The 24,898-nt window shown below is 41.2% G+C and overlaps 1 protein-coding gene across 1 annotated transcript in view; it reads left to right on the top strand.

Annotated features, from left to right (window-relative positions):
- The window catches only part of stab1 (stabilin 1), a 216,208-nt gene that overhangs the window by 11,960 nt on the left and 179,350 nt on the right, over window positions 1-24,898 (top strand). The window contains exons 5-6 of the mRNA XM_048606708.1: window positions 8,958-9,043; window positions 9,555-9,624. Of these exons, the coding sequence (XP_048462665.1) occupies window positions 8,958-9,043; window positions 9,555-9,624 (156 nt within the window). The remainder of the gene's footprint in view (window positions 1-8,957; window positions 9,044-9,554; window positions 9,625-24,898) is intronic.

The raw sequence follows: 24,898 nt of genomic DNA, 5'->3' as shown, positions 1-24,898 counted from the left end.
AATCCTCAACATTGACTCCCAATCCTATAAAATCTCATGCATCAAGTCAAAATATGGATAAAGTATGAAATCTCATCCTGATTACCATCCATCATCTTCTCACAGCCAGTTAATCAGTCCTCCTGTATGTTAAACACTGCTTGTTTGAAGGAGCACTGAGTGCATCAATGGTGCAGAATGTACTCTGGTTGAGGGACTTCAATGCCCACCAAGTGTGTTTTAGTAACCACATTATTGATCAAACTGGCCAAGTCCTAAAGCACATTTCTGCCAGACTGGTCCCATAGCAATTCATGACAGAACCAAGGTTTTGGAGTAGATTTGTAGCTCGGGTTGTGGGTTTTGAGGTTGGTTGGCTCACCAAGCTGGTTTGTTGTTCTGCAGACGTTTCATTACCGTGCTGGGTAACATTCTCAGTGCAGCCTCCGATGAAGCGTCAATGTGTTTTCCCGCCTGGTTTTTAAACTCTGGATTCCGTTGAGCTGGATTGCCTCACTTCCGGTTTTCCTTCATAGTGGAGTGTATATGGGGTTGAATTCTATGTGTGTATTGATGGTACCTTTGTCAACATTAAACGGACCAAACTAGAAGAGACACACAAACTTATAAACAACACCCTCACCAGAATAAAATTCACCAGAGAGGAGGAGAAGAACAAACAGCTCCCATTCCTGGACTGAATTATTTGCAACCATTTTTGTGAGAAGTCTTGAATATCTGATTCATTTAGGCATTTCTTATACTCATCAGTTGTCAATTTTCAGCAAATCTGTTTCATGTTATCAAGGCTGATGGCACTGGATACAGAACAGGCTAGTAAATACACCACACTTTTTGATCAAAAGGAGAGGTCTTGTTCTTTGTTTCCAAACCACTTTATTGGAGTCATTTAGCTAAATGCATCTTGTGCATAAATTTGGTAGCAATTTGTACCATGTATAAAATGCACAGCTGCAACATATCAAATCTTCTCCGACGGCAGCTTCTAAACTGTGCAAACTCTACCACCTAGAAAGATAAAGACAGCAGGTGCATTGCCACTTGCGTCATCCTGACTTGGAACTAAACTATCAATCATTTATCATTGTTTGGTCAGAATCCTGGAACTCTCTCCCTAACCACTCTGTGGTGTACCTAGACGTTAAGGTTCAGTAAGTGGCTCACCATCACCCTTTCAAATAATGCCTTGAAGGATCCATCAGAAATTGCTTGAGAGAATGCACGGACATGGTATTTTTATCTATGCAGCCTTTAAAGGTAGGCTACAAGTAGGCATAGTGTAAAGCCGTAGACATAAAGTCTACCTATTACCTCTCCTATACAGTTAGATACAAGTAACATCTTTTAATTTCTTAGATCATAGAATCCCTACAGTGTGGAAACAGGCCATTCAGCCCAACAAGCCCACACTGACCCTCAGAGCATCCCACCCAGGCCCATCCCCCTACAACCAAACTAATCTACACATCCCTGAACACTACGGGCAATTTAGCATGGCCAATCCACCTAATCTGCGTATCTTTTGACTGTGGGAGGAAACCAGAGCACCTGGAGGAAACCCACACAGACACGGGGAGAATTGTGCAAACTCCACACAGACAGTCACTCGAGGGTGGAATTGAACCCGGGTCCCTGGCGCTGTGAGGCAGCAGTGCTAACCACTGAACTACCGTGCTGCCCCATCACATGTAGTTGAAAGCTGCTGAATAGGAGAAACTGATCCAGCAGCACCCCCCGACAACAAGCTCTGACCCAAAGTAAATCAGGAGTGCTATGCTGCTGCCAAACACCATGAGCCTGATGTGATTTGAACATGCAACCTCCTAATCTGGAGTCAGATGTGCTACTGCTGCACCACAAGCTCACACTTATTATATTCATTAACTATCTAACAATCATATCTAACATACTTATCCACCAAGAAAAATGACCACTTTTAAGTCTACTTCATTTAAGCAAATAAAGGTTTTATTGGATTATTTGCAAGGGAGAAGGTTACCTTAGTTACCTAAAGGCTTCTCAAAAATACAGAGTTTTCAGCATTTATTTATAATCCTCAACCTCCTGAAGGCTCCTGTAATCTCAACCTTCAGCCTTGGTTCTTCTGATTGCCGTGATAACTGAACCATGTTGCCTGGATTTTTAGTGTCTTTTATCTCACGGCTCTGTGTAGCAGTGAATAATGTGCTTAAAACAGGCTGTATTGCTATAACTTGAAAGAAATCAAGCATAGCTACAGCACTTATTTCAAGATCATAATGCATTTTAATTTTAACTCTACTAATATTAGCCCACTTGTCTTTATTTCAAGGGGATGCAGCAATTACAGTTTTAAACATACTTTTTCTTCATAGATCAAAGTTTAGAGTGTGTAGTTATGATTTGGTAATTTGTGCACAAGATGCATTTAGCTAAATGACTCCAATAAAGTGGTTTGGAAACAAAGAACAAGAGCTCTCCTTTTGATCATTAAGTGTGGTGTGTTTACTTTGAAATGGAATGGTCTATGCCCACACAATAATAGCAGCATTGAAGTCTGACTGTTAGCTCTTACTGGGTTGCCAGTAGTCAAAATTATTAGAAACAAAATCAGAAATTGCTGGAAAAACTCAGCAGGTCTGGCAGCATCTGTGAAGAGAAATCAGTTAACATTTTGGGTCCAGTGACTCTTCCTCAGAACAGAATTCCTTCAGAATTATTGGGCCTTGCATTTTGGTTTTTCCACCATTGGACAAGCTTTGCTTAGTGTTAGCAACAATAAAGAGAACCAATTGGAATTGGAGCCAAGTCAAGATGCTGTGGGAGAATGAAGGTTATAGGCATGGATTCTGAAATGTGTTTGTGAATTTGACTAATAACATTGTGCTGGTTGTTTGGTAATGATGACTAGCAAAATGGCAGCTCCCACTTGTCAGTAGTGCTGTAGCTTCATCCCAGTACTTCGTCGCCTTGAAGGAAAGAGCACCGTTTGGAGTCCGTTTCCCTTCTGCACATCTGGGCTAACTGATTCTTCTAGATAATTGTATGTGTTTGTTTGTGTGGAAACAGATCAAATGCAGTTCGTAATTTCTGAAGAAGGGTCCCCACCCGAAACGTCAACTTTGATGCTGCCTGGCCTGCTGCGTTCCTCCAGCTCCACACTGTGTTTTCTCTGACTCCAGCATCGGCAGTTCTTATTATCTCTGAACGTTGTTCATAACTTGGTTTTAAACAACACATATGCCAGCGAGTTCTGGGTATTTGCATGAGGTGTATTTTGGTATAAGGCCAGGGATTTGTTGACTCATTGAACTAGTGGCCCCTCTCCTGGATGCTTTCACTGATTGCTTTAACAATTGCATGAAACTTTCTGCTAGACCACAGATTGAGAGATGCTAGGGCACTGACGTAATGTGCCAAATGCTGTTATATTTCATGTAGTCAGTAAATTCCTGCATGAGGAACTGAGGATTGTTGTCACTGACAAACTACTCAGGTTCACTGAAGCACATGTCCAGTTTTCGTCCAGTTTCTCTATGGTCAGCTCAGCAGAAGTGTCCATCATTATTGCCAGCTTTGGCCACTTAGAATGAGCAAACGACCACCAGCAGCATCTGGCCCTCAAGGTGGCCAGCAAAAATCAAGGTTGACAATGGTACTACAGCACTTTAGGCCATTTCTACGGTGTAATGACAACAGTGCCAGTGCATTTTGGATTTTGGCACAAACTGGCTTTTTCATCAATCTGGGCATCCAAATTTAGCCACCAAAAATAGCTCCTGGCAAACTCTTTCATCCTCCCCACACCTGGATGACCATGGTGCAACTGCTCTAGCACCTTGTAAGGTGCGATCAGAGGGATGATCACCTTCATTCCCCATTGTAGACAGCTATTCTGAACCAACAACTTCCACCTTCAGGACACATGGCTTGAGTTCCAAGAGGTTCCTACCTGGTGTGTTGCTCTAACTGCCTGGATTTAGTATCTCTATGAATGTACCAAGAGGAATAGGGCCCACCTCTGAAACAGGCTGGCCACCATTGACAGGATCCCAGTGTACAGACTGAAGATAGATGGGAGAGAACAATGGTCCAGTAGCAGTCATAAAAGTAGTGATAAAAGTTTCTCACACTGAAAATGATGCTGACGGCCTCCTTCTCCAGTTGGGCATATCTTGTCTCTGCACTCATGAGAAAGTGCAAAATGAAGACAATTGATTTATCTTCTCTTTTGGGTTGGGTGCACTGCATCAATTCTGTAGAGTGAAGCATCACATGCCAAAGGCAACCCAGGGTCGAAATGAAGCAATATATCTGACCTCTCGTGTATCTGTTTGAAAGTGACTCGCTGACAATCCAGATTCCATTTCCAAGACTGACCTTTGAGTATAAGATTGTGTAATGACTTCAGAAGGGTCACCAACTTTGGAACGAATATTCCATAATAATTCACAGGACCCAGGAAAGACCTTAATTGGGACACAACAGGAGACCAAGGGGCATCCATGATTTCCTCCATTTATCTTGGTGCCTTTTGAAGCCCCTTACTGTCGATAATGTGCCCTAAGTATTCAATCAAGTTCTAGAAGGAGAAAAATTTTTTTAAACTCTGTGTACTTGCAGCCATTTTAGGGTGTCCTCCAGATTCCCCAAATGCCCTTCGTCTATCGAGGCAGTATTTTATTCCTTTTAGCCCACATAGGATTTGGTGCGTAAACATCTGAAATAAGGAGGAGTGAAAGAAGCCACGATGAGTCACAGTAGTCAACAGGTGTTGAGATTCAGCAGCCATTCCTGTCTGCAGGTGAGCCTGTGAGAGATCTATCTTTGTGAATTTTGCCCCAGTGCCAGGCCAACTGAACAGATCTCCCATCAAGGGCCGTGGATATTTATCTGCGCATAGCACTGGATTAACAGTATGTTTGATGTTACGACAAATATGGAGCCATCCATTCTGTTTTAAAGTGGGCATGATCAGGAGTGCCCAATCACTCGTTGTTACTGGTTCGAGTACACCAGTGTCCACCAGTCTCAGCCATTCAGCCTCTACTTTCAGATGGAGGTCGTACAGAACAGTGTGCGCCAGCAGACTTTTGGGTTGGCTGTCTGGTTTCAATTTGAGTTGAACCTGAACTCATTCCTTCAAGCTCTGCAGGTCTGGCAGCATCTGTGAAGAGAAATCGGAGTTAATGTTTTGGGTCCTTCCATAGAACTGGATCTGAAAGGTTAACTCTGGTTTCTTTCCACAGATGCTGCCAGACCTGCTGAGCTTTTCCAGCAACTTCTGTTTTCATTCTGATTTACAGCATTTGCAGTTCTTTAGGTTCTCATTTCTTCAAGGGGGTCTTCAAAAACACTGTGGTATTTATTTAAGATGTCTTGTGGACTAGTGTCAGTCAACCGATTTATTCACAATGCCCCATATTAATTTCTGTAGCCACGAGCACACAAATAAAGCTGAGTAATTTCCTCTCACAATATGGATGGGTGGTCGAATGGCCTGGTTCTGCAGTTACACCATCACCATTACCATCATCTGGTCTATGTGTATCCTGAGAGTGATATTGGAGTGCTTTAAGAGGTAGATGTCTCTGCTTTGGGTTGTAAATTGTTTTGGGAATAAATGAAAATGTTGTCCCAGTTGTCAACCACCATTTTGATAGGTTCTGCATCCAACTTGGACAAAACCCAAAATTTATGCATTTCACCCTGGACCGCCAGAATGTTCAGTTTAAATTCTTCACTGGAGATGTTTGATTCATGAGTGGCATCCACATCTTCCTCACATCCTGCAGCATGGACCTTCTTCCTTGGTTTTATGTGACTTTTCTTTGGCACAGATTACTCAGGACTGCTCAGAATCCTGCAGCAGGCCTGAGCAATGTGGCCTGCTCACAGTTCTTGTACTGGGCCTCCCTGCACCAGCAGTCCACATCTGTGGCACTCCTGCTGCTGTGCAGGTTTCTTTGGTGTGTCCACCATTTTATGTACTCGGGAACTTGGCTTGAACTGCGTAGCTTCTTTGGCTGCCAACTCCATAGACACCACAATGTCCAATGTGGATATAGATTTCACTCAGCCCCTACTGGGTGGCCTCATTTTATTGGCCACATACCATTCTCTCTTAAGGCCTCATCTAAAACATTTCAAAATTCATTGTTGTACAAGGCGCTTAAGGGTCGCGAAGATTTGAGTCAATGATTCCCTTTCCAATTCTTTCTTGTGAAATTTGAACCTCTCTGCAATTAGTAGGGGTTCTGGGGAATAATGGTCCTTCAAAATACCAATGAGCCGTTTTATGTTATGTTTTCAGGGCAGTCTGAGCAGAGAAGGCTCCTAAGTAAATTAAAGGCTTTGCTGCCTTGCGAGATGAGGAATACCAGTATTACTAATTTATCTACAATTCTATTTGCTCGAATATGATATCTGAATTTTTCAGTGTAGTGTTTCCAGCCTTTCAACCCTTCTTCAAAGGGTCTGATGGCATCAAATTGGTCTGTCATTTTGTTTTTAACTTGGGATATACAATCAGTTCCTTTTTGCATTCAAACCCTTCTTAAATTCAATATTGTCTCCTTAGGTTTGCAGGTCTGAGCCGAATTGCAGCGGCTTTTCATAAATTAACTCTGAATGTGGGATTGTTTTCCCTTTCTCTGTCTCTGTGCCTGAGATGTGGTTTCCTCCCACTTAAAGTTTGAATTTTCTCCTTTTTTAATGTTTGGGAGCAAGGAATCTGCCATTTTTCCCCATCACTCTCTCTCTGTCTCTCGTACTGGGTAGGATGTTGGGTGTGGTTCCTGCACTGTTGGCCCAATGTCTGGATGCACCCACAAGTGAAAAAACAATTACTTTTTCTTCTCTTTTTCTCTCTCATGCTGACCGACCCCACTGTCCCTGCCAGTTGTCCTCTATCAAGCAGTTCCTGGGCTCCAGTCAGAACAAAAAAACATATGAACTCATTGCTTGCTGCAACCCAGTAGGTGGCTTTATTCCATAGCTGTGCTGTCTGTAAAAGCTCAATGCAAGTCTGAACAAGCCTGCAAACCTGGCTAATGATGCACCAGTGTTACTCGCCAATGATCACACTGTCCCAGCATAACATATACCAAATATAATACATAACACATTCCTAATTGGCCATAGAAGGTGGTGGTGAATCACCCTCTTGAACCATTCATGAGCTATCACTACACCCGCATTGTTGTTGTGAGATTGAGATTTTCCCCTACTGTTTGGATAAAAATTGGAAAGAAATTTGCTCCCCTATTTCTCTGCCCTTGTCATTCTAGGTGGTAGAGATCATGGATTTGGAGGGAGTCATTGTTTAGATTGGTGTTTAGGATGCCGATCAAATAGGCTGCTTTGTTCTGAAGGGTGTTTCTCTTCTTGAGTGTTATTGGAGCAGCTCATTCAGGCAAGTGGACAGTATTCCATTGTGCTCTTTACAGAGCTAAGCAATCCTGACTTGCACTTTGTAGATCATAGATAGATTACAAGGTTTCCTTTTGAGGAATCAAGATGTGAGTTAGTCACCTCGAAATTCCAAGTCCAAAACTTTTTCCATCACTCCGGAACATAGTGGTGGCCTCTCCCTGGCCCTCACAAGGCTAGTATTAGCTAGAGAATCGAATGCCTTTTTGCTTAGATACTAGAGTATTACAGTAATAAAGAAGACAAGAACAATACTAAATGAATTTACTAGGTAAAATAGTCAGCAATAATCAGCAATAGTCAGCAATGTCTTGCTATATGTAACGCTATACCCTGCACTTTAGAATGTGTGCAAAAGAATGTCATAAAATATTTCATATGGAAGGAAGACATTTAGGCCATCATCCCTGTGCTAGCCTTTTGAAGTAACAATTTAATTAGCTTCATGTCCTTCCTCATTCGCATAACTCATATCCTCCATTCTAAGTGATATTTCATGGAAATGTGTGTCTAGGTTTACTGCATTAATAGAACAAATGCTCTGTTTGTAGCAACCTTTTGAATCCTTGCTGTGTGTAATTTTGATGGCTGAATAATACCAGTAATTAACAAAATACATTTCAGATAACAATCTTTTATATTGAAATCAACAATATGTTATTTCTAGAGTACGACTATTGTAATGTCAACAAATATATTACCGTACAGACAATGTTGGAGAAACTCAGCAGATCTGGCAGCATCTGTGGAGAGAGTAACAGAGTTAACATTTCAAATCCAGTTTGACTCTTCTTTTGAGCTGAGAGGTGTTGGAAAATGTTTTGATAAAATATATTCTTGACAGAGACAGAAGAGGAGCAAGAGGACTAATGGTGCAGAGGCCCAGTGCAAAGGACACAGAGATTGTTAATGATGGTGAAAGAGAAAAACTGTTATAAAATGGGTATAAATTAAGGTGTGAAAGGGAGAGAATGGGTACTGTCTACTAACAGCAAAGTAAATAAGACACAAGTAAGGCTGTAGTTTAATGAGGATTGGAGGGTGGAATGTAAGAAAACAAGAAAGCAGGCATAATTAAGTCTGTTTCTGAAAATATGGAATTTAGTGTTGAGATCTCAAAGCTGTAAAATGCCTAAGCAGAAAATGAGATGTTATTCCTTGAACTTGTGTTGTGCTTCATTGGAATGATTGCAGAAATGTAAACATGGGAGCAAGATGGTTTATTAAAATGGTAAGCAACTGGGAGGTCAGGATCATTCCTTTAGATGGAGCAGAGGTGTTCCGAAAAACAATCACCTAGTCTGCATTTCATCTTGCTGATGTAAAGGGGACCGCATTGTGAGCAACAAATGCAGTAAACTAGATTGAAAGAAGTACAAGTAAAACACTGCTTCACCTGGAAGTTGTGTTTGGAGCCTATATATTACTGTATTGCTACCAAATAAAGTTTTGCAAATGATCTGTTGTAGATCTTGCTTAATACATTTTTTGATGCAAAATCTAAAACACGAATGCCATGCAAAATAATAACATGTTGTCTACCCTAGAATGCCCTGGTGGGTCAACAAACCCTTGCAATGGACATGGTACATGTTTAGATGGAGTTTCAGGGAATGGAACCTGCATTTGTGAGGTCAGTTCACACTTTTTAAGACTATATTCATCTAATTGCTTGGTACATTTGTGGTTTTGACATGATAAACTTTTACACATGAACTTATAGCTTGTGAAGTGATTTTTTTGGTGAGGGAATTTTGTTTTGGAAGATAATTTTATTTCAAGTGACTGTTTCATCAATGCTGCTTTACCATTTGTGCATTGTTCTGCCTTATGCACATGAATTTCTAGTTGTCTACCTCAGCCATGTGATGTTGGATTATTTATATGCAATTTAATTGCAGTCTTTACACTTTTCTACGCTGCGATGCTGGAATTAATTTCTATTTGATGTCATCACAGACACTTCTTAGAATGCTACGATAAGCAAAGCTCACCAGGTTGTTCAGTCAACAGTTCACCGGCTTTAGAATATAATATGTTTCTTCATGTGTACCATGATATTAAGTGAACCTCCAGATAATAATATTTCTGTCGATTCTTGGGTTCTCTCCTAGTCTGTTGAAACTGATTTTCTTTTGGTGCAGCCAAAGTACAAAGGAAGTGCCTGTGAGGAGTGTGCAGATGAGGAAGCTTACGGCCCTGATTGTGTTTTGGGTAGGAAGATTTTTTTTTCTGTACCTTTGAGTTAGGATAACACAATGAAGTTCACTCATTGAGAGTTCTGCGTTAGCACAAAATGGTCAACAAGATTTATTCTCTGCTCAATTTCCTTTCAAATGCCAAAGATCAGTTTTACCCTTAGTAATTTCTGCTATAAATTGCAACAGTTAGATCTAGCAATCTACATATATAAAAACAAAAAGATTAAGTAAATACTTTGTAATTTAACCTAATATTGGATAAGTTATGAAAAAAAGACAAAGTATTTAACTTTTCTTCTTAGATAGTAACTGTTCAGTTTTGATTTATTTGAATTTTTTAGAGGTGAAATTGCTCTTTGCAAAATGGGTGATAGCAAATCAGTGGCCAATTTTATACCCAGCCCAAATTTTCTTCTCTATGTGTCCTGCCAAAAATAAATGCTCCACCACTTTTGTTAAAGGAGACACGTTTTCCGCCTATATTTTTTATCCTTTGTCTGGTCAGCTCAGACTTGTAGCCAAGATGACATCAGGGTGATCCAAGCTATTTCCTGCCCTCTTTTGAGAGTCACTGGGACGTGTGCCTGTGTATTGGAGCAGTTGCTGTGCAATATTCTAAGTTTCAGCTTACATATATTTCTGTCCTGTTGAAACCAAAATCAAACTATGCCGAAGAAAAAAATGAATAAATTGCCAGAGAACATGTATATATTGCATATTGAGAGAACTGGCTTAAATCGCTCATGCATGTACTTATGATTCAGAGAAGAAGATGTTCAAATGTGTTGTTGTGAATATAGAGACCAGCTCAATTCCTACATTGATTTATTGTGCAACACAGTAAACTTTCAGACCGATTTAGACAGCATCATATGCACTGAAGGAAAGCTAGACAATCATCAAATTCAGGAAAAGGCTGTAAACATCTTAAAGTAGGGACACAGTTTCCTGATACTGAAGGTGTTCATAGATTGAGGTGAAGCTGCATCATTTCTTTTCATAATCAATGTGCTGCTTACAGGAAATATCCAGATATTGCACATTTACTGTAGTGCTGCTCCATGGATGAGGCAATAATTTGGCTTAATTAGGGTGGCAATCATACAGCTCCTACCGTGCTGATAGAGGCCATTCACCCCAATGAGTCTGTATCGACCCTCCAAAGAACGTCACACCCAGACCCACACCCTGACCTATTCCTGCATTTCCCATGGCTAAGCCACCTAGCCTGCCCATCCCTGGACACTATAGGCATGTTGGCATGGTCAATCCACCTAATCTGCACATCTTTGGACTGTGGAGGAAACTGGACCACCCAGAGGAAACCCATGCAGACACAAGGACAACATGCAAACTTCACACAGACAGTCGGCCAAGGTTGGAATCAAACTTGCGCCCCTGATGCTGTGAGGCAGCACTGCTAACCACTGAACCACCATGCTGCCCAATGACCTCTTGACCACAGAACGTTTGTTGTGTGTCAACAGGCACATTGGCTTTGACAAATTTTGCAAGTCTCCTTAATTTTGGCAGAGAATGACTCATTTTGGCAATCACTGCATGCCAAACATATCGCCGTTGTTACAGACACAGTACATGATCTTGTATCTGGGATATTAAAGAATGTAATCACCCTCTCATGACTGTATACTCTGATAATAACTTGCAATCATAATTATTTTACCATTTACAGAACACTTCAGCCCAGCTTCAGACTGGGGAGTAAGACAAGGGTCTTTTATAGAATGATCAATTGAAAATACAGTTGTAGAACTTATATCACATATTCCCTGTAGGTAGTATTGTAAGTTATAATTGTTGCATTCCTTATTTTTAGGGACAGTTTTTATTGAGTACCCCAACTATAAAAAGCAAGGGTGCTGATAGAATGAGCATCACCTGAAAGGAATGCATGGCAGTGTGGGGGAAAACTAAAATTGTTTAAGTGGAAGGCGATGTCCATTACTGGAAGTAAAGAATGAAAAAAATGCACTTGTATTGTGCCTTTATGATCTGAGAGATCCCAATGTACCTTTATATCATAGATAGTGTTGAAGTTACTATTGCAATGTGGGAAATATAGCAGCCATTGGTTTAAGACAAAGTCTCACAAAATGCAATGAAACCATGTGCTAAAGAGTCCAAAAACTGCAGTGGCCTTATAGCTCACAGGGAAAATAAAGTGTATGCCTCAATTAAGTATTGAAATTGGGCGAGTGGGCTTATTTATCTGTACCATCGCAGTTGTTAAATTCATCCCTGAATTAACATCACCAGGTGGCTTAGCTGCATCACCATCTTGGAAACAAAAATGTTGGCAACTTGCCCCCTGTGTCATATCCAAATTTAAACTGCATGGCCTTCAAACCTTAAGTATTGGTGGAAATAAACATTGAGCTAGAAATTTGATCGTGTTACATCAGTTTTTGTCAGATCCTCAGACACCTAATAAATCCCTTATCTAGCAGAAAGGAACTGCACACACTTCAGTCCTTTTTTCTTAAATTCTCATGTAGGATCTGGGAGTTATTGGCAAGGTCAGAATTTGCTGCCTATCCCTAATTGCCTTGAATTGATTGACATTTCAAAAGGGTAGTCAAGAGTCAACCATATTTCCAAGAGCCTGGAGTCACATGTAGGCTAGATTGGTAAGGGTGGCAGAATTCCCTCCCTAAAGGGCATCAGTAAAGTGGATGGATTTTTCGTAACAATGCCTGCTGTTAGAATAGCTTTTGTAATCAACAATAGGATTTGAACCCATGTCCCCCGAACATTAGCTTGGGACTTTGGATTACCATCCCACTGACGTTGCCACTGCACCACCACTTTTATTGGATAAGGTCATCTGCCATTTTATGTGAGGACAAACAAGATGTGCCATTAAACTGAAGCAGGAGTTTTGCCCTTTAGACTTGCAGATAAGGGTCTGAACTGTTGTGAGGTCCCTTTTTCAGATTGACTTCGCGTGAAAATGCCCAGCCTCAGGGAAACCAGCTCTAGGGTTCTCCTGCAACAAAGAAGGCAAGTAACTTGAAATAAAAGCAGAAAAGGCTGGAAACACTGAGCAACCAGATTGTATCTGAAGAGTGAAATTACAATTTCAGGTGTTGCCATTTCACCAGAACTGGAGGGAATCGCAAATGACAGAAACTTATATTGACTTTAATATTTTTCAACCTTAATTATGGCTTCTATTTTCTTTTTGGCAGAAAGTTCTGATGACGTTCAATGCAAATGATAGTGTTTCTGGGTTTTTCTGCATCTGGTTGGGATAAGAGGGATCTTCCTGTTGGAGTCATAGGATTAGAACGGCACATAAATTAGCCATTCAGTCCAGAGTACACATGCTGTCTGTAGAGTAATTCAGTCAGCCCTATTTCTCCATTCTATTGCAGCAAGTTTATTTCCTATCAAGTGTGCGTCCATTTACCTCTGAAAACATTGACAGTGAGTTTCAAATCATTGCTTTCGTAGCATAAAATGTTCTTCTTAACATCTCCCCTGTTCTCCTCTCCAAGATCCTCAATTTATACACCTAGTCCTTTTATCATCAGTTAATCAGGACAACGATTAATTGTCTACCTTAGTTCAAAACTGTCATAATTTTGTACACCTTTATAAAACCTCTGCGCAATCTCCACTGTCCAAGGATAACAATTCCCATTTCCCCAGCCTAACCTTCTGTCACGGATCCTGTAACCCTGGAATAGTGCCTGCAGAGTGATTCATTCTATTGCATGTCTATACCAGTGTGGCACCTTCAGCTTTTATGTTTATATTGGGTTTTGTTGGATCTGACAGTGCTATGTCGTGATGAATTGGCCTTGCTTGATTATTCGAATATTGTTTCAAATATTCGAAAATTGTTGTCGATTATAAGGGGAGTAGGTAGGCGGTTCTGTGGGCGAAGACAAGACTCCCGAATGGTATATTGCCTCCCAGGTGCACAGGTCAGGGATGTCTCAGATCGATTGCAGGACATTCTGAAGGGGGAGGGTGAACAGCCAGCTGTCGTGGTGCATATCAGCACCAATGATATAGGTAAAAAACGGGATGAGGTCCTACAAGCAGAATTTGGGGAGTTAGGAGCCAAGTTAAAAAGTAGGACCTCAGAGGTAGTAATCTCAGGATTGCTACCAGTGCCACGTGCTAGTCAGAGTAGAAATGAAAGAATAGGCAGGGTAAATGAGTAGCTTGAGAGATGGTGCAGGAGGGAGGGGTTCAGATTTTTGGGACATTGGGACCGGTTCTGGGGGAAGTGGGACTATTACAAATCGGACGGTCTACACGTGGGCAGGACTGGAACCAATGTCCTAGGGGGTGCTTTTGCTAACGCTGTTGGGGAGGGTTTAAATTAATGTGGCGGGGGATGGGAACCAAATGAGGAGGTTAGTGGACAGTAAGGAGGTAGTAACTAAAGCCTGTAAGGAACTAGATAATGAAGTCAGTGTGACTAAGGGGAAGAGGAGGCAGAGAGCAGATGATGAATGCAAAGGGACAGGTGGTCTGAGGTGCATTTGTTTTAATGCGAGAAGTGTAGTAGGTAAGGCAGATGAACTTAGGGCTTGGATTAGTACCTGGGAGTATGATGTTATTGCTATTACTGAGACTTGGTTGAGGGAAGGGCAGGATTGGCAACTAAATATCCCAGGATATAGATGCTTCAGGCGGGATAGAGACAGAGGTAAAAGGGGTGGAGGAGTTGCATTACTGGTCAAAGAGGATATCACAGCTGTGCTGAAGAAGGGCACTATGGAGGACACGAGCAGTGAGGCAATATGGGCAGAGCTCAGAAATAGGAAGGGTACAGTAACAATGTTGGGGCTGTACTACAGGCCTCCCAACAGCGAGTGTGAGATAGAGGTACAAATATGTAGACAGATTATGGAAAGGTGTAGGAGCAACAGGGTAGTGGTGATGGGAGATTTTAATTTTCCCAACATTGACTGGGATTCACTTAGTGTTAGGGGTTTAGATGGAGCAGAATTTGTAAGGAACATCCAGGAGGGTTTTCTAGAGCAGTATGTAAATAGTCCAACTCGGGAAGGGGCCATACTGGACCTGGTGTTGGGGAATAAGCCCGGCCAAGTGGTTGAAGTTTCAGTAGGGAATAATGATCACAATTCCGTAGGTTTTAGAATACTGATGGACAAAGACGAGAGTGGTCCTAAAGGAAGAGTGCTGAACTGGGGGAAGGCCAACTATAGCAAAATTCGGCAGAAGCTGGGGAATGTGGATTGGGAGCAGCTGTTTGAGGGTAAATCCACATTTGATATGTGGGAGGCTTTTAAAGAGAGGTCGATTAGAGTGCAGGACAGACATGTCCCTGTGAAAACGAGGGATAGAAAGGGCAAGATTAGGGAACCATGGATGACAGGTGAAATTGTGAGACTAGCAAAGAGAAAAAAGGAAGCATACATAAGGTCTAGGTGACTGAAAACAGATGAAGCTTTGGAAGAATATTGGGAAAGTAGGACCAATCTGAAACAAGGAATTAAGAGGTCTAAAAGGGGTCATGAAATATGTTTAGCAAACAGGGTTAAGGAAAATCCCAAAGCCTTTTATTCGTACATAAGGAGCAAGAGGGTAACTAGAGAAAAGGTTGGCCCACTCAAGGACAAAGGAGGGAAGTTATGCGAGGAGTCAGAGAAAATGAGTGAAATTCTTAATGAGTACTTCGCGTCGGTATTCACCGAGGAGAGGGACATGACGGATGTTGAGGTTAGGTTAAGATGTTTGGTTACTCTATGTCAAGTCGGCATAAGGAAGGGGGGGGGGGTGGTGGTGAGTGTTGGGTATTCTAAAAGGCATGAGGGTGGACAAGTCCCCAGGTCGGGATGGGATCTATCCCAGGTTACTGAGGAAAGCGAGAGAGGAAATAGCTGGGGCCTTAAGAGATATCTTTGCAGCATCCTTGAACACGGGTGAGGTCCTGGAGGACTGGAGAATTGCTAATGTTGTCCCCTTGTTTAAGAAGGGTAGCAAGGATAATCCAGGTAATTATAGACCGGTGAGCCTGACGTCAGTGGTGGGGAAGCTGCTGGAGAAGATACTGAGGGAAAAGATCTATTTACATTTGGAAGAAAATGGGCTTATTAGTGATAGGCAGCATGGTTTCGTGCAGGGAAGGTAATGTCTTACCAACTTGATAGAATTCTTTGAGGAAGTGACAAAGTTGATAGATGAGGAAGGGCTGTAGATGTCATATACATGGACTTCAGTAAGGCGTTTGATAAGGTTCCCCATGGTAGGCTGATGGAGAAAGTGAAGTCGCATGGGATTCAGGGTGTACTAGCTAGATGGATAGAAAACTGGCTGGGCAACAGGAGACGCAGAGTTGTAGTGGAAGGGAGTTTCTCAAAATGGAGAACTGTGACCAGTGGTGTTCAACAGGGATCCATGTTGGGACCACTGTTGTTTGTGATATACATAAATGATCTGGAGGAAGGTATAGATGGTCTGATTAGCAAGTTTACAGATTGGTGGAGTAGCAGATAGTGAAGGGCACTGTCAGAGAATGCAGCAGAATATAGATAGATTGGAGAGTTGGGCGGAGAAATGGCAGATGGAGTTCAATCCAGGCAAATGCGAGGTGATGCATTTTGGAAGATCCAATTCAAGAGCGAACTATGCAGTAAATGGAAAAGCCCTGGGGAAAATTGATGCACAGAGAGATCTGGGTGTTCAGGTCCATTGTACCCTGAAGGTGGCAACTCAGGTCGATAGAGTGGTTAAGAAGGCATACGGCATGCTTTCATTCATCGGACGGGGTATTGAGTACAAGAGTTGGCAGGTCATGTTACAGTTGTATAGGACTTTGGTTCGACCACATTTGGAATACTGCGTACAGTTCTGGTCGCCACATTACCAAAAGGATGTGGATGCTTTGGAGAGGGTGCAGAGGACGTTCACCAGGATGTTGCCTGGTATGGAGGGTGCTAGCTATGAAGAGAGGTTGAGTAGGTTAGGAATATTTACATTAGAAAGACAGAGGTTGAGGGGGGACCTGATTGAGGTCTACAAAATCATGAGAGGTATAGACAGGGTGGATAGCAAGAAGCTTTTTTCCCCCCAGATTGGGGGACTTAATTACTTGGGGTCACAATTTCAGGGTGACGGGGGAAAAGTTTAAGGGAGATATGCGTGGAAAGTTCTTTACAGAGGGTGGTGGGTGCCTGGAACGTGTTGCCTGCGGAGGTGGTAGAGGCAGGCACGATAGTGTCATTTAAGATGTATCTAGATAGATACATGAATGGGCAGGGAGCAGAGGGATACAGATCCTTGGAAAATAGGAGACAGGTTTAAATAGAGGATCTGGATCGGCGCAGGCTTGGAGGGCCGAAGGGCCTGTTCTTGTGCTGCAATTTGCTTTGTTCTTTGAATCAGCACTGTAAGAACACCCAATAGGATTCTCACGCCTTTGGCTCCGTAAATTGAAACCTGTGCTGTCGCAATTATTAGCCAGGCTCCAGAAGTGTGCATCTCAGAAGAGTCTTGGCCTTCAGCAAAAAAACACAACAATAAGGCAAAAAAAAAATACACAGGACATTGAATGAACAAATAGAGAAATGTTGACTGCCAAAAACTAGACTTCAAAACATTCATTTGCAGTAACAACAGCAACCTTGCTTTAAGGGCATACCCAATTAAGTGGGCCACACCCATTTGACTGTGATATGTCCATTTTGTATGGCCAAGCTCTGCCAACCTCATGAAGATCACCTGATTGTACAGTAAAATAGAGCTTGTGCATACCTATCATGCTTTCTCTTTATTTCCCTGAAGAAAGGTGAATTGCAAAATTACCATGCTGATTAGGTATGTAAAATGAAGGCCTGATTTTCAGCAAGACCCTGGGCCACTGGTGAAACTTTTGAAACCCCACCTTTGTGAATTATATGCTGCTTATGTGGCAACAAATTCAAACACAAGTATCGTGAAGATATTTACCATTGCAGGCAAATTTGAAATTGTAGAATATATGTTGGTTTCTGGTTTGGGATTGGCAAAAAGAAAACAGGTCTGTTACTTTTCTCTAAATAAGTGTTAATATAGTGTATTCCCAAACATAGAACCCACGCCCTTCTAAAGCATTATTTATTTTAGACTATGATGCTGTCACATGATTGTTTCTGACCTCAAGATGTTTGAACCCACCATTGTGTTAAAAGCAAGTTAAAGTGTTGTAAATGTAATTAAGGAATTTTAAGGCATTAGCTCCCGGTTTCCTGTCTGTACAATACAATGAACAATACTTAGTGTTTTAATGTTAAGAAAGCACTATTGTGCAATAATTAAGGGACCATTTGCATTCATTAGAAGTAAAAACAGAAACTGCAGGAAATACTCCGTTGGTCAGGAAGCATCTGTAGAGAGAGAAAGGCAGAGCATTTGAGGATAGTGACTTTCAATCAGAACTGGAAAATGTTGCTGATAAACAGCTGTTGAGTAGATGTGGATTTGGGAAATGGGGGGTGGGGGAAGAGTTCTTTTATTCAGAGGAAGTTGTTCAATGTGAAGATAAGTTCAGCCAGATTGAAAAAGAGTGGAGATGGAGGGAGACTGTATCCAATTGTGACCTCTGACCTCAGCACCTTCACTGTTCTAAAGAAACTTAATATAAGCTCAATGAAAAGGATCTTGAGGCAATTTGGAGGGAGAGAGGTAACCAAAATTAGAATCTCAACCTACAATGCAGTTTATCATTAATTTACTGCAAACTGATTTTTAAAAAAATGAACTTGTTTAGAGACATTATTACACACCTCTCGAGCAGGCGGGACTTGAACCCAGGTCTGTCTAGTCCAGGGACAGGAATACTATCATTACACCACAAAAGTCCCTTACTAATAGTTTTTGATTACCCAGGCAATTATAAAAGAGATAATTGACAAATCAGATCACCTAGTTGTGTTCCTTAAAGAGGCTGCACACCATTGTGGTTGATAACATTTAATATGGTAGCCTCTCTTAACAATGATCATCTGAATTGGAATAAACAAGTCACTGTGGAGAATTTCAAGCACTGCTTATTAGGTTAATTCATTTTTCACTTGCTACTGGAGTTTTGAAGAAGATATTTGAAACATATTAGAAGCATTTCTGGAACATTTTGCTAAACATTACCAACACTTACTCTGGAAATTAGGCTTTGCCTAAAAAGAGTAAGTGCTATACTGGTCTAATTTCTCTGATACTTATGGGAGTCGCCAGGAGAAAGCCATTGCTTGGCCATTGGCATCCTGTTGTTAGACTTTCTCCTTGGTTTGCAGAAGGAATTTGAGGAGGCAATAAACCCAGACAGAGCAACACCAGAAGTTGCAGGAAAGAGTGATAGGCAGGAGCAAAAGACTTCTTCCTTTCCTCAGCTCCAGGGCATTCCTCTACTTATGAACCTTCTCCAAAGTCTCCAATGTCAAATCTGAGAACCTATGCATCTGAGTCTTAAACTAGCAGATGGCTAATTTAGCACCTCCAGGCAAATTTCAACAGCATTAAGACCAATCGTGCATGCTAATACAAACTTGCAAACAGATGTATCTCATTAGCACAACACCCATCTAGTGTCTGGTTCAGCCTTTGATCAAAATAGCCTCCTCAGACTTCTACTAGCCACTTCACAGCCTTCTGGTCCTAATTTGACTTTAACAATTTCAGACATCAACCATAGTCTGCATTTCCTCTCCCAAAGCAGAAAATGGTAAAATAGAATGAGTGCAGCAGAACAGTTTTATTTTATGCACTCATGAGATGTGGGCATCCCTGGCTGGGCCAACATTATTACCTACCCCTTGCTGTCCTTGAGAAGGTGGTGGTGAGCTGCTTTCTTGAACTGCTGAAGTTGATGTGCTGTAGGTAGACTCACAGTGCTGTTAGGGAGAGAATTCCAGGATTTTGACCCAGCAACACTGAAGCACTGGTGATATGTTTTTGAATCAGGATGGTGAGTGGCTTGGAAGAGAACATGCAATGGGAATTCTCTGTTGATAAATGATTAGCAGAGTGTTCTCTGCCCTGGTGTAATATGTATACATCTTTCAGCTCCAATGAAAGGTTGTTAATGTGGAGCAGGTGGGACTAGTTTGGGATTATGTTCAGCATGGACTGGTTGGACTGTGGGGTCTGTTTCTGTGCTGTATGACTGTAATAAGTGGGCTCAGAGTTATTGAGGCTCTAGGTAGCAGTGATTATAATATGATTGAATTTTATATCCAGGTTTGAAAGGGAAGAGAGTAGATCTAAAACTAATATTCTAAACTTAATAAGGACAATTTTGTGGGAATGCAGGTAGATGTGAGATGGGATATGAGACTGGGAGATAGAGAAGTAGTGGTAGACATTTAAAGAGAGATTTCAGAATATACACATTCCTACTATAAAGAAAAAAGAAAAATTCCAGAGGAGGGCCCATCATCCAAGATTAGATCTCCTTATTTCAAGAAAGATATAAATTCAGGCAAGGTTTACTTAGATTGATAGCTGGGTTTTCTTATGAGGAAAGATTGGATTACTTAAGCTTGTTTTCACCAGAGGTTAGAAGAGTGAGGGTGATTTCATTGAAGACTATAAGTTCCTGATGGATGTGGAAACTATATTTACTCTAGGGAGACACACTTTTTAAACTTTGGGGGTTGGCCACTTAGTGTAGCTTTGGACCTCTGCCTTATGTTATACAGAGACAGAAAGCTGAACCATATCAGCCTTTCTATCTCTGTATTAGCAATTCCAAACACTGGTTTAGTATCTTGAGCCAAAGACTTAACAGTTTATTAAATAAACAATAAGTTTAATAGAGGAAAATTAAACAACAAGTTAATCTAATGTCTATGTTTTAAAGATGAAATATTTTCCAGCCCCACACAAAAGACAGACAAACACAGTTAAGAGGTAAATAAAAGAGAAAATACCAACTGGCCAGATTACTAAAATGGTTTTCACAATGTGTTGTTTTACAAGTATAAATGTGGACTTCTTAGTTTCTTTTCTAGAAATGTTGATCAGGATCACCTTTTTTGTTTCATTCAGGACAGGTAATAATATTTCTAAATCAGCTTTCTCCACTCTAGGCTTCTACAAGCTGTGAGGGAGGTTAGGCAGGGAGCTTTCAAATCTTCATGCTGTGTCATCAGTTCCTAGAAAACACATTTCAAAAAAACAAACAACTTCATGCCTGGTTCCGCCCTGATAGACTGACAGTGTTTTCCCAAAGCTTCAATTATCATTCAATGTCTACCATCTGCTTGAACGTGGAGTCTCTTCCAGACTGGCTGGAACCCATTCCCAGGTACTGACCCTTTTAATAAAGGTAGTTTTAATGACCAACTTCCAATATATGGCTCCTTTAATTCTTGACCAGAGCCTCAATATCTTTATTCATCCATTGTTCCCTACTTTTACCAACCTTACCCTTCACTCTAACAGGAACATAATGCTTGTGAATACTCGTTATCTCACTTTACAAAGCCTCTCACTTGCCAGTCATCTCTTTACCTGTGCACAGTCTGCTCCAATCAACTCTTGTAAGTTCCTGTCTCATACCATCAAAATTTGCCTTACTTTAATTAAGAACTTTAACTTTTATACAAGGCCTGTCTTTTTCTATAACTATTTAAAAACTCATAGAATTACGATCACTGGTCCCAAAATACTCCCTCACTAACACTTTAGTCACTTGCCCTGCCTTATTTCCCAAGAGAAGGTCAGGTTTTACTTCTTCTCTAGTATGTACATCAGCATATTGATATTGAAACCTTTGTTGAACACATCTAATAAATTCCTCACCATCCAAGCCCTTAATACTATGGCAGTCCCACTCTATGTCTGGAAAGTTAAAAATCCCCTAATATTACGACCCTGTTATTCTTTCATTTTTTGAAATCTCTCTACAGATTTGCTCTTCAGTTTGCCTCTGACTACTGGGGGGCCTATAGTACAATCCTATCAAGGCCATCATCCCCTTCTTATTTCTGAGTTCCATTCATATAGCCTCACTGGATGATCCCTCAGAAATATCCTCTCTAAGTACAGCAGTAATATTTCCCTTAATCAAAAACACCAATCTCCCTCTTGCTATCCTTCCAATAGCATCTAAACCCCAGAACTTTGAGCTGCCAGTCCTGTCCCTCCCTGAGCCATGTTTCTGTAATGGCTATGATGTCCCAGTCCCACGTTCTCATGCATGTCCTGAGGTCATCCGCCTTATCTGTAAGACCCCTTGCATTGAAATAAGTGTAGTTTAATTCATCAGAGCTACCTTGTTCTCTGACTTGCTCTTCCCTAAATTAACTTACTTTTTTTTACTTCAAAACTATCCTCATCTGTTATAGAGTCATACAGCACAGCCTTACGGTCAAACCTATCCATGCTGAACATAATCCCAAACTAAACTGGTCCCATTATCTACTCCTGGCCCATAAGCCTCCAAACCTTTCCTATTCATGTACCTATCCAAATGTCTTTTAAACATCATAATTGTACCGGCATCCTCAGGATGCTCCTCAGGAAGTTGATTCCACAGGTCAACCACCCTCTGTCTTAAAAAAAAAATTGCCCCTTATCTTTTTTAAATCTCTCTCCATAATTACCCCTTAAAATTTTCTCACTTAGATTTGCTGAAAAAAATCCATACTTTTCTCAAATGCAGTATTTGTAGACTGATTACTGCTGACTCACTATGCTGGGAGAACTTAAAAAAAACTATATTCTATATTATGAAGCTTAAAAGAAGAAGCTGTGAAAAATAACCTTTTTCTTAAAAAGAAATACCAACTACCCTTCTCCAACAGTTTTTAATTTTAAGCATGCAAAAGAGAGGAAAAAAAACTTAAATCTTGAAAATCTAGCACTGAGCTGAAACTCCCAGCAAACGAAAATAGCCTCCTCCTCAAATCCTCTTATTAGTCAGCTGTCAAATGTCCAGATCAGTGTAAAGGGATGCCAATCCCTGATCCCTGAACTGCTACTACGAAACCTTGACAAACAAGTTGAAAACAATCTTCTGAGTTCTGTGCAAACAACAACAAAAGAATCTCTGGATCCATTGACATCTCGACAGACACGTGGTCAGGTCTCTCCCACAAGCTCTGTGTCATTCAATCTCTCCTTCCTCATAAAAACTCATTCTGAGGAAGGGTCACTGGACCTGAAACATTAACTCTGATATTTCCTTCACAGATGCTGCCAGACTTGCTGAGCTTTTCCAGCAACTTCTGTTTTTGTTCTCTCCTTCCTCATGTTTTTTTTTCATGTTTTCTTTTGGAATATAAAAGTTCCAAAAACAACTTAAAATTTTCAAGAAAAGTCGGAGGAAAATCGCAAGAGAAACCTCCAAACTCAGGAGCAGATACAAGATCCACACTACTCTCCTTCCACCATTTTTTTTTGAAGAATATAAAGGGTGTAGGTGTGATCTTAAGAGGGAAATCAGGAGGACAAAAAGGCCATATGAGATAATCTTATCTGCTAAGGCTGAGGATAATCCAGAGATTCTGCAAGAACATTAAAGCCAAAGATCAGATAGGGAGAGAATAGATCCCCTTAAAGATCAACAAGGTCGTCCATGTGTGGAACCACAGGAGATGGGAGAGATACCAATCGATATTTTACATCAGTTTTTACTGTGGAGAAAGAAATGGAAGCTAGGGAACGAGAGGAAATAAAAATTGATGTCATGAAAATAGTCCACATTACAGAAGAGGAAGTGCTGAAGGTTTTAAAAAAACATAAAGGTGGGTAAATCTCTGGGACCTGATCAATGTACGTAAGAACATAAGAACTAGAAGCAGGAGTAGGCCGTCCGGCCCTTCGAGCCTGCTCCGCCATTCAATAAGATCATGGCTGATCTTTTCGTGGACTCAGATCCACTTACCCGCGTTCTCACCGTATCCCTTAATTCCTTTATTGTTCAAAAAAAATCTACCTTATCTTTAAAAACGTTTACTGAAGTAGCGTCAACTACTTCACTGGGCAAGGAATTCCATAGATTAACAACCCTCTGGGTGAAGAAGTTCCTTCTCAATTTAGTCCTAAATCTGCTCCCTCTAATCTTGAGGCTATGCTCTCTTGTCCTAGCTTCACCTGCCAGTGGAAACATCCTCTCTACTTCTATCTTATCTATTCCCTTCATAATTTTATATGGTTCTATAAGATCCCCCCTCAATCTTCTGAATTCCAATGAATATAATCCCAACCTACTCAGTCTCTCCTCATAAACCAACCCCCTCAACTCCGGAATCAACCTAGTGAACCTCCTTTGCACCCCCTCCAGTGCCAATACATCCTTTCTCAAGTAAGGAGACCAAAACTGCACACAGTAGTCCAGGTGTGGCCTCAGCAGCTGCAACATAACCTCTCTGCTTTTAATCTCAATCCCTTTAGCAATGAAGGACAAAATTCCATTTGCCTTCCTAATTACTTGTTGTACCTGCAGACCTACCTTCTGTGATTCATGTACAAGGACACCCAGGTCCCTCTGCAATAGCAGCATGCTGCAACTTTTTACCATTCAAGTAATAATCCTTTTTACTATTACTCCTACCAAAATGTATGACTTCACATTTATTTGCATTGTATTCCATCTGCCAGACCTTTGCCCACTCACTCAATGTATCTGTGTTCCTCTGCAAAGTTTCACAGTCCTCTGCACACTTTGCTCTGCCACTCATCTTAGTGTCATCTGTAAACTTTGACACCCCACACGTGGTCCCCAACTCCAAATCATCGATATAAATTGTAAATAATTGCGGTCCCAACACTGATCCCTGAGGCACACCACTAGTCACTGACTGCCAGCTAGAATAGCACTCATTTATCCCCACTCTTTGCTTCCTGTTAGTCAACCAATCCTCTATCCATGCTAATACTTTACCCTTAATGCCATGCATCCTTATCTTATGCAGTAGCCTCTTGTGCGGCACCTTGTCGAAGACCTTTTGGAAATCTAGGTACACCACATCCACTGCGTCCCCATTGTCCACCTTGCTTGTAATGTCTGCATAGAATTCCAAAAGATTTGTCAAGCATGACCTGCCCTTCATGAACCCATGCTGCGTCTGCCCAACGGGACAATTTCTATCAAGATGCCTTGCTATTTCTTCCTTGATAATAGACTCAAGCATCTTCCCCACTACAGAGGTTAAGCTAACTGGTCTATAATTCCCCATCTTTTGTCTACTTCCCTTTTTAAACAGTGGCGTCACATTTGCTGTTTTCCAATCTGCTGGGACTGCCCCAGAGTCCAGCGAATTTTGGAACATTACCACCAGTGCACCTGCTATTTCTCCCGCCAT

This window comes from Rhincodon typus, chromosome 16 (assembly GCF_021869965.1).
Source record: "Rhincodon typus isolate 14 chromosome 16, sRhiTyp1.1, whole genome shotgun sequence".
NCBI classification, from domain to species: Eukaryota; Metazoa; Chordata; class Chondrichthyes; order Orectolobiformes; family Rhincodontidae; genus Rhincodon; species Rhincodon typus.
The sequence above is the reverse complement of the archived record's forward strand: the minus strand, read 5'-3'. Positions and strand labels throughout refer to the sequence as shown.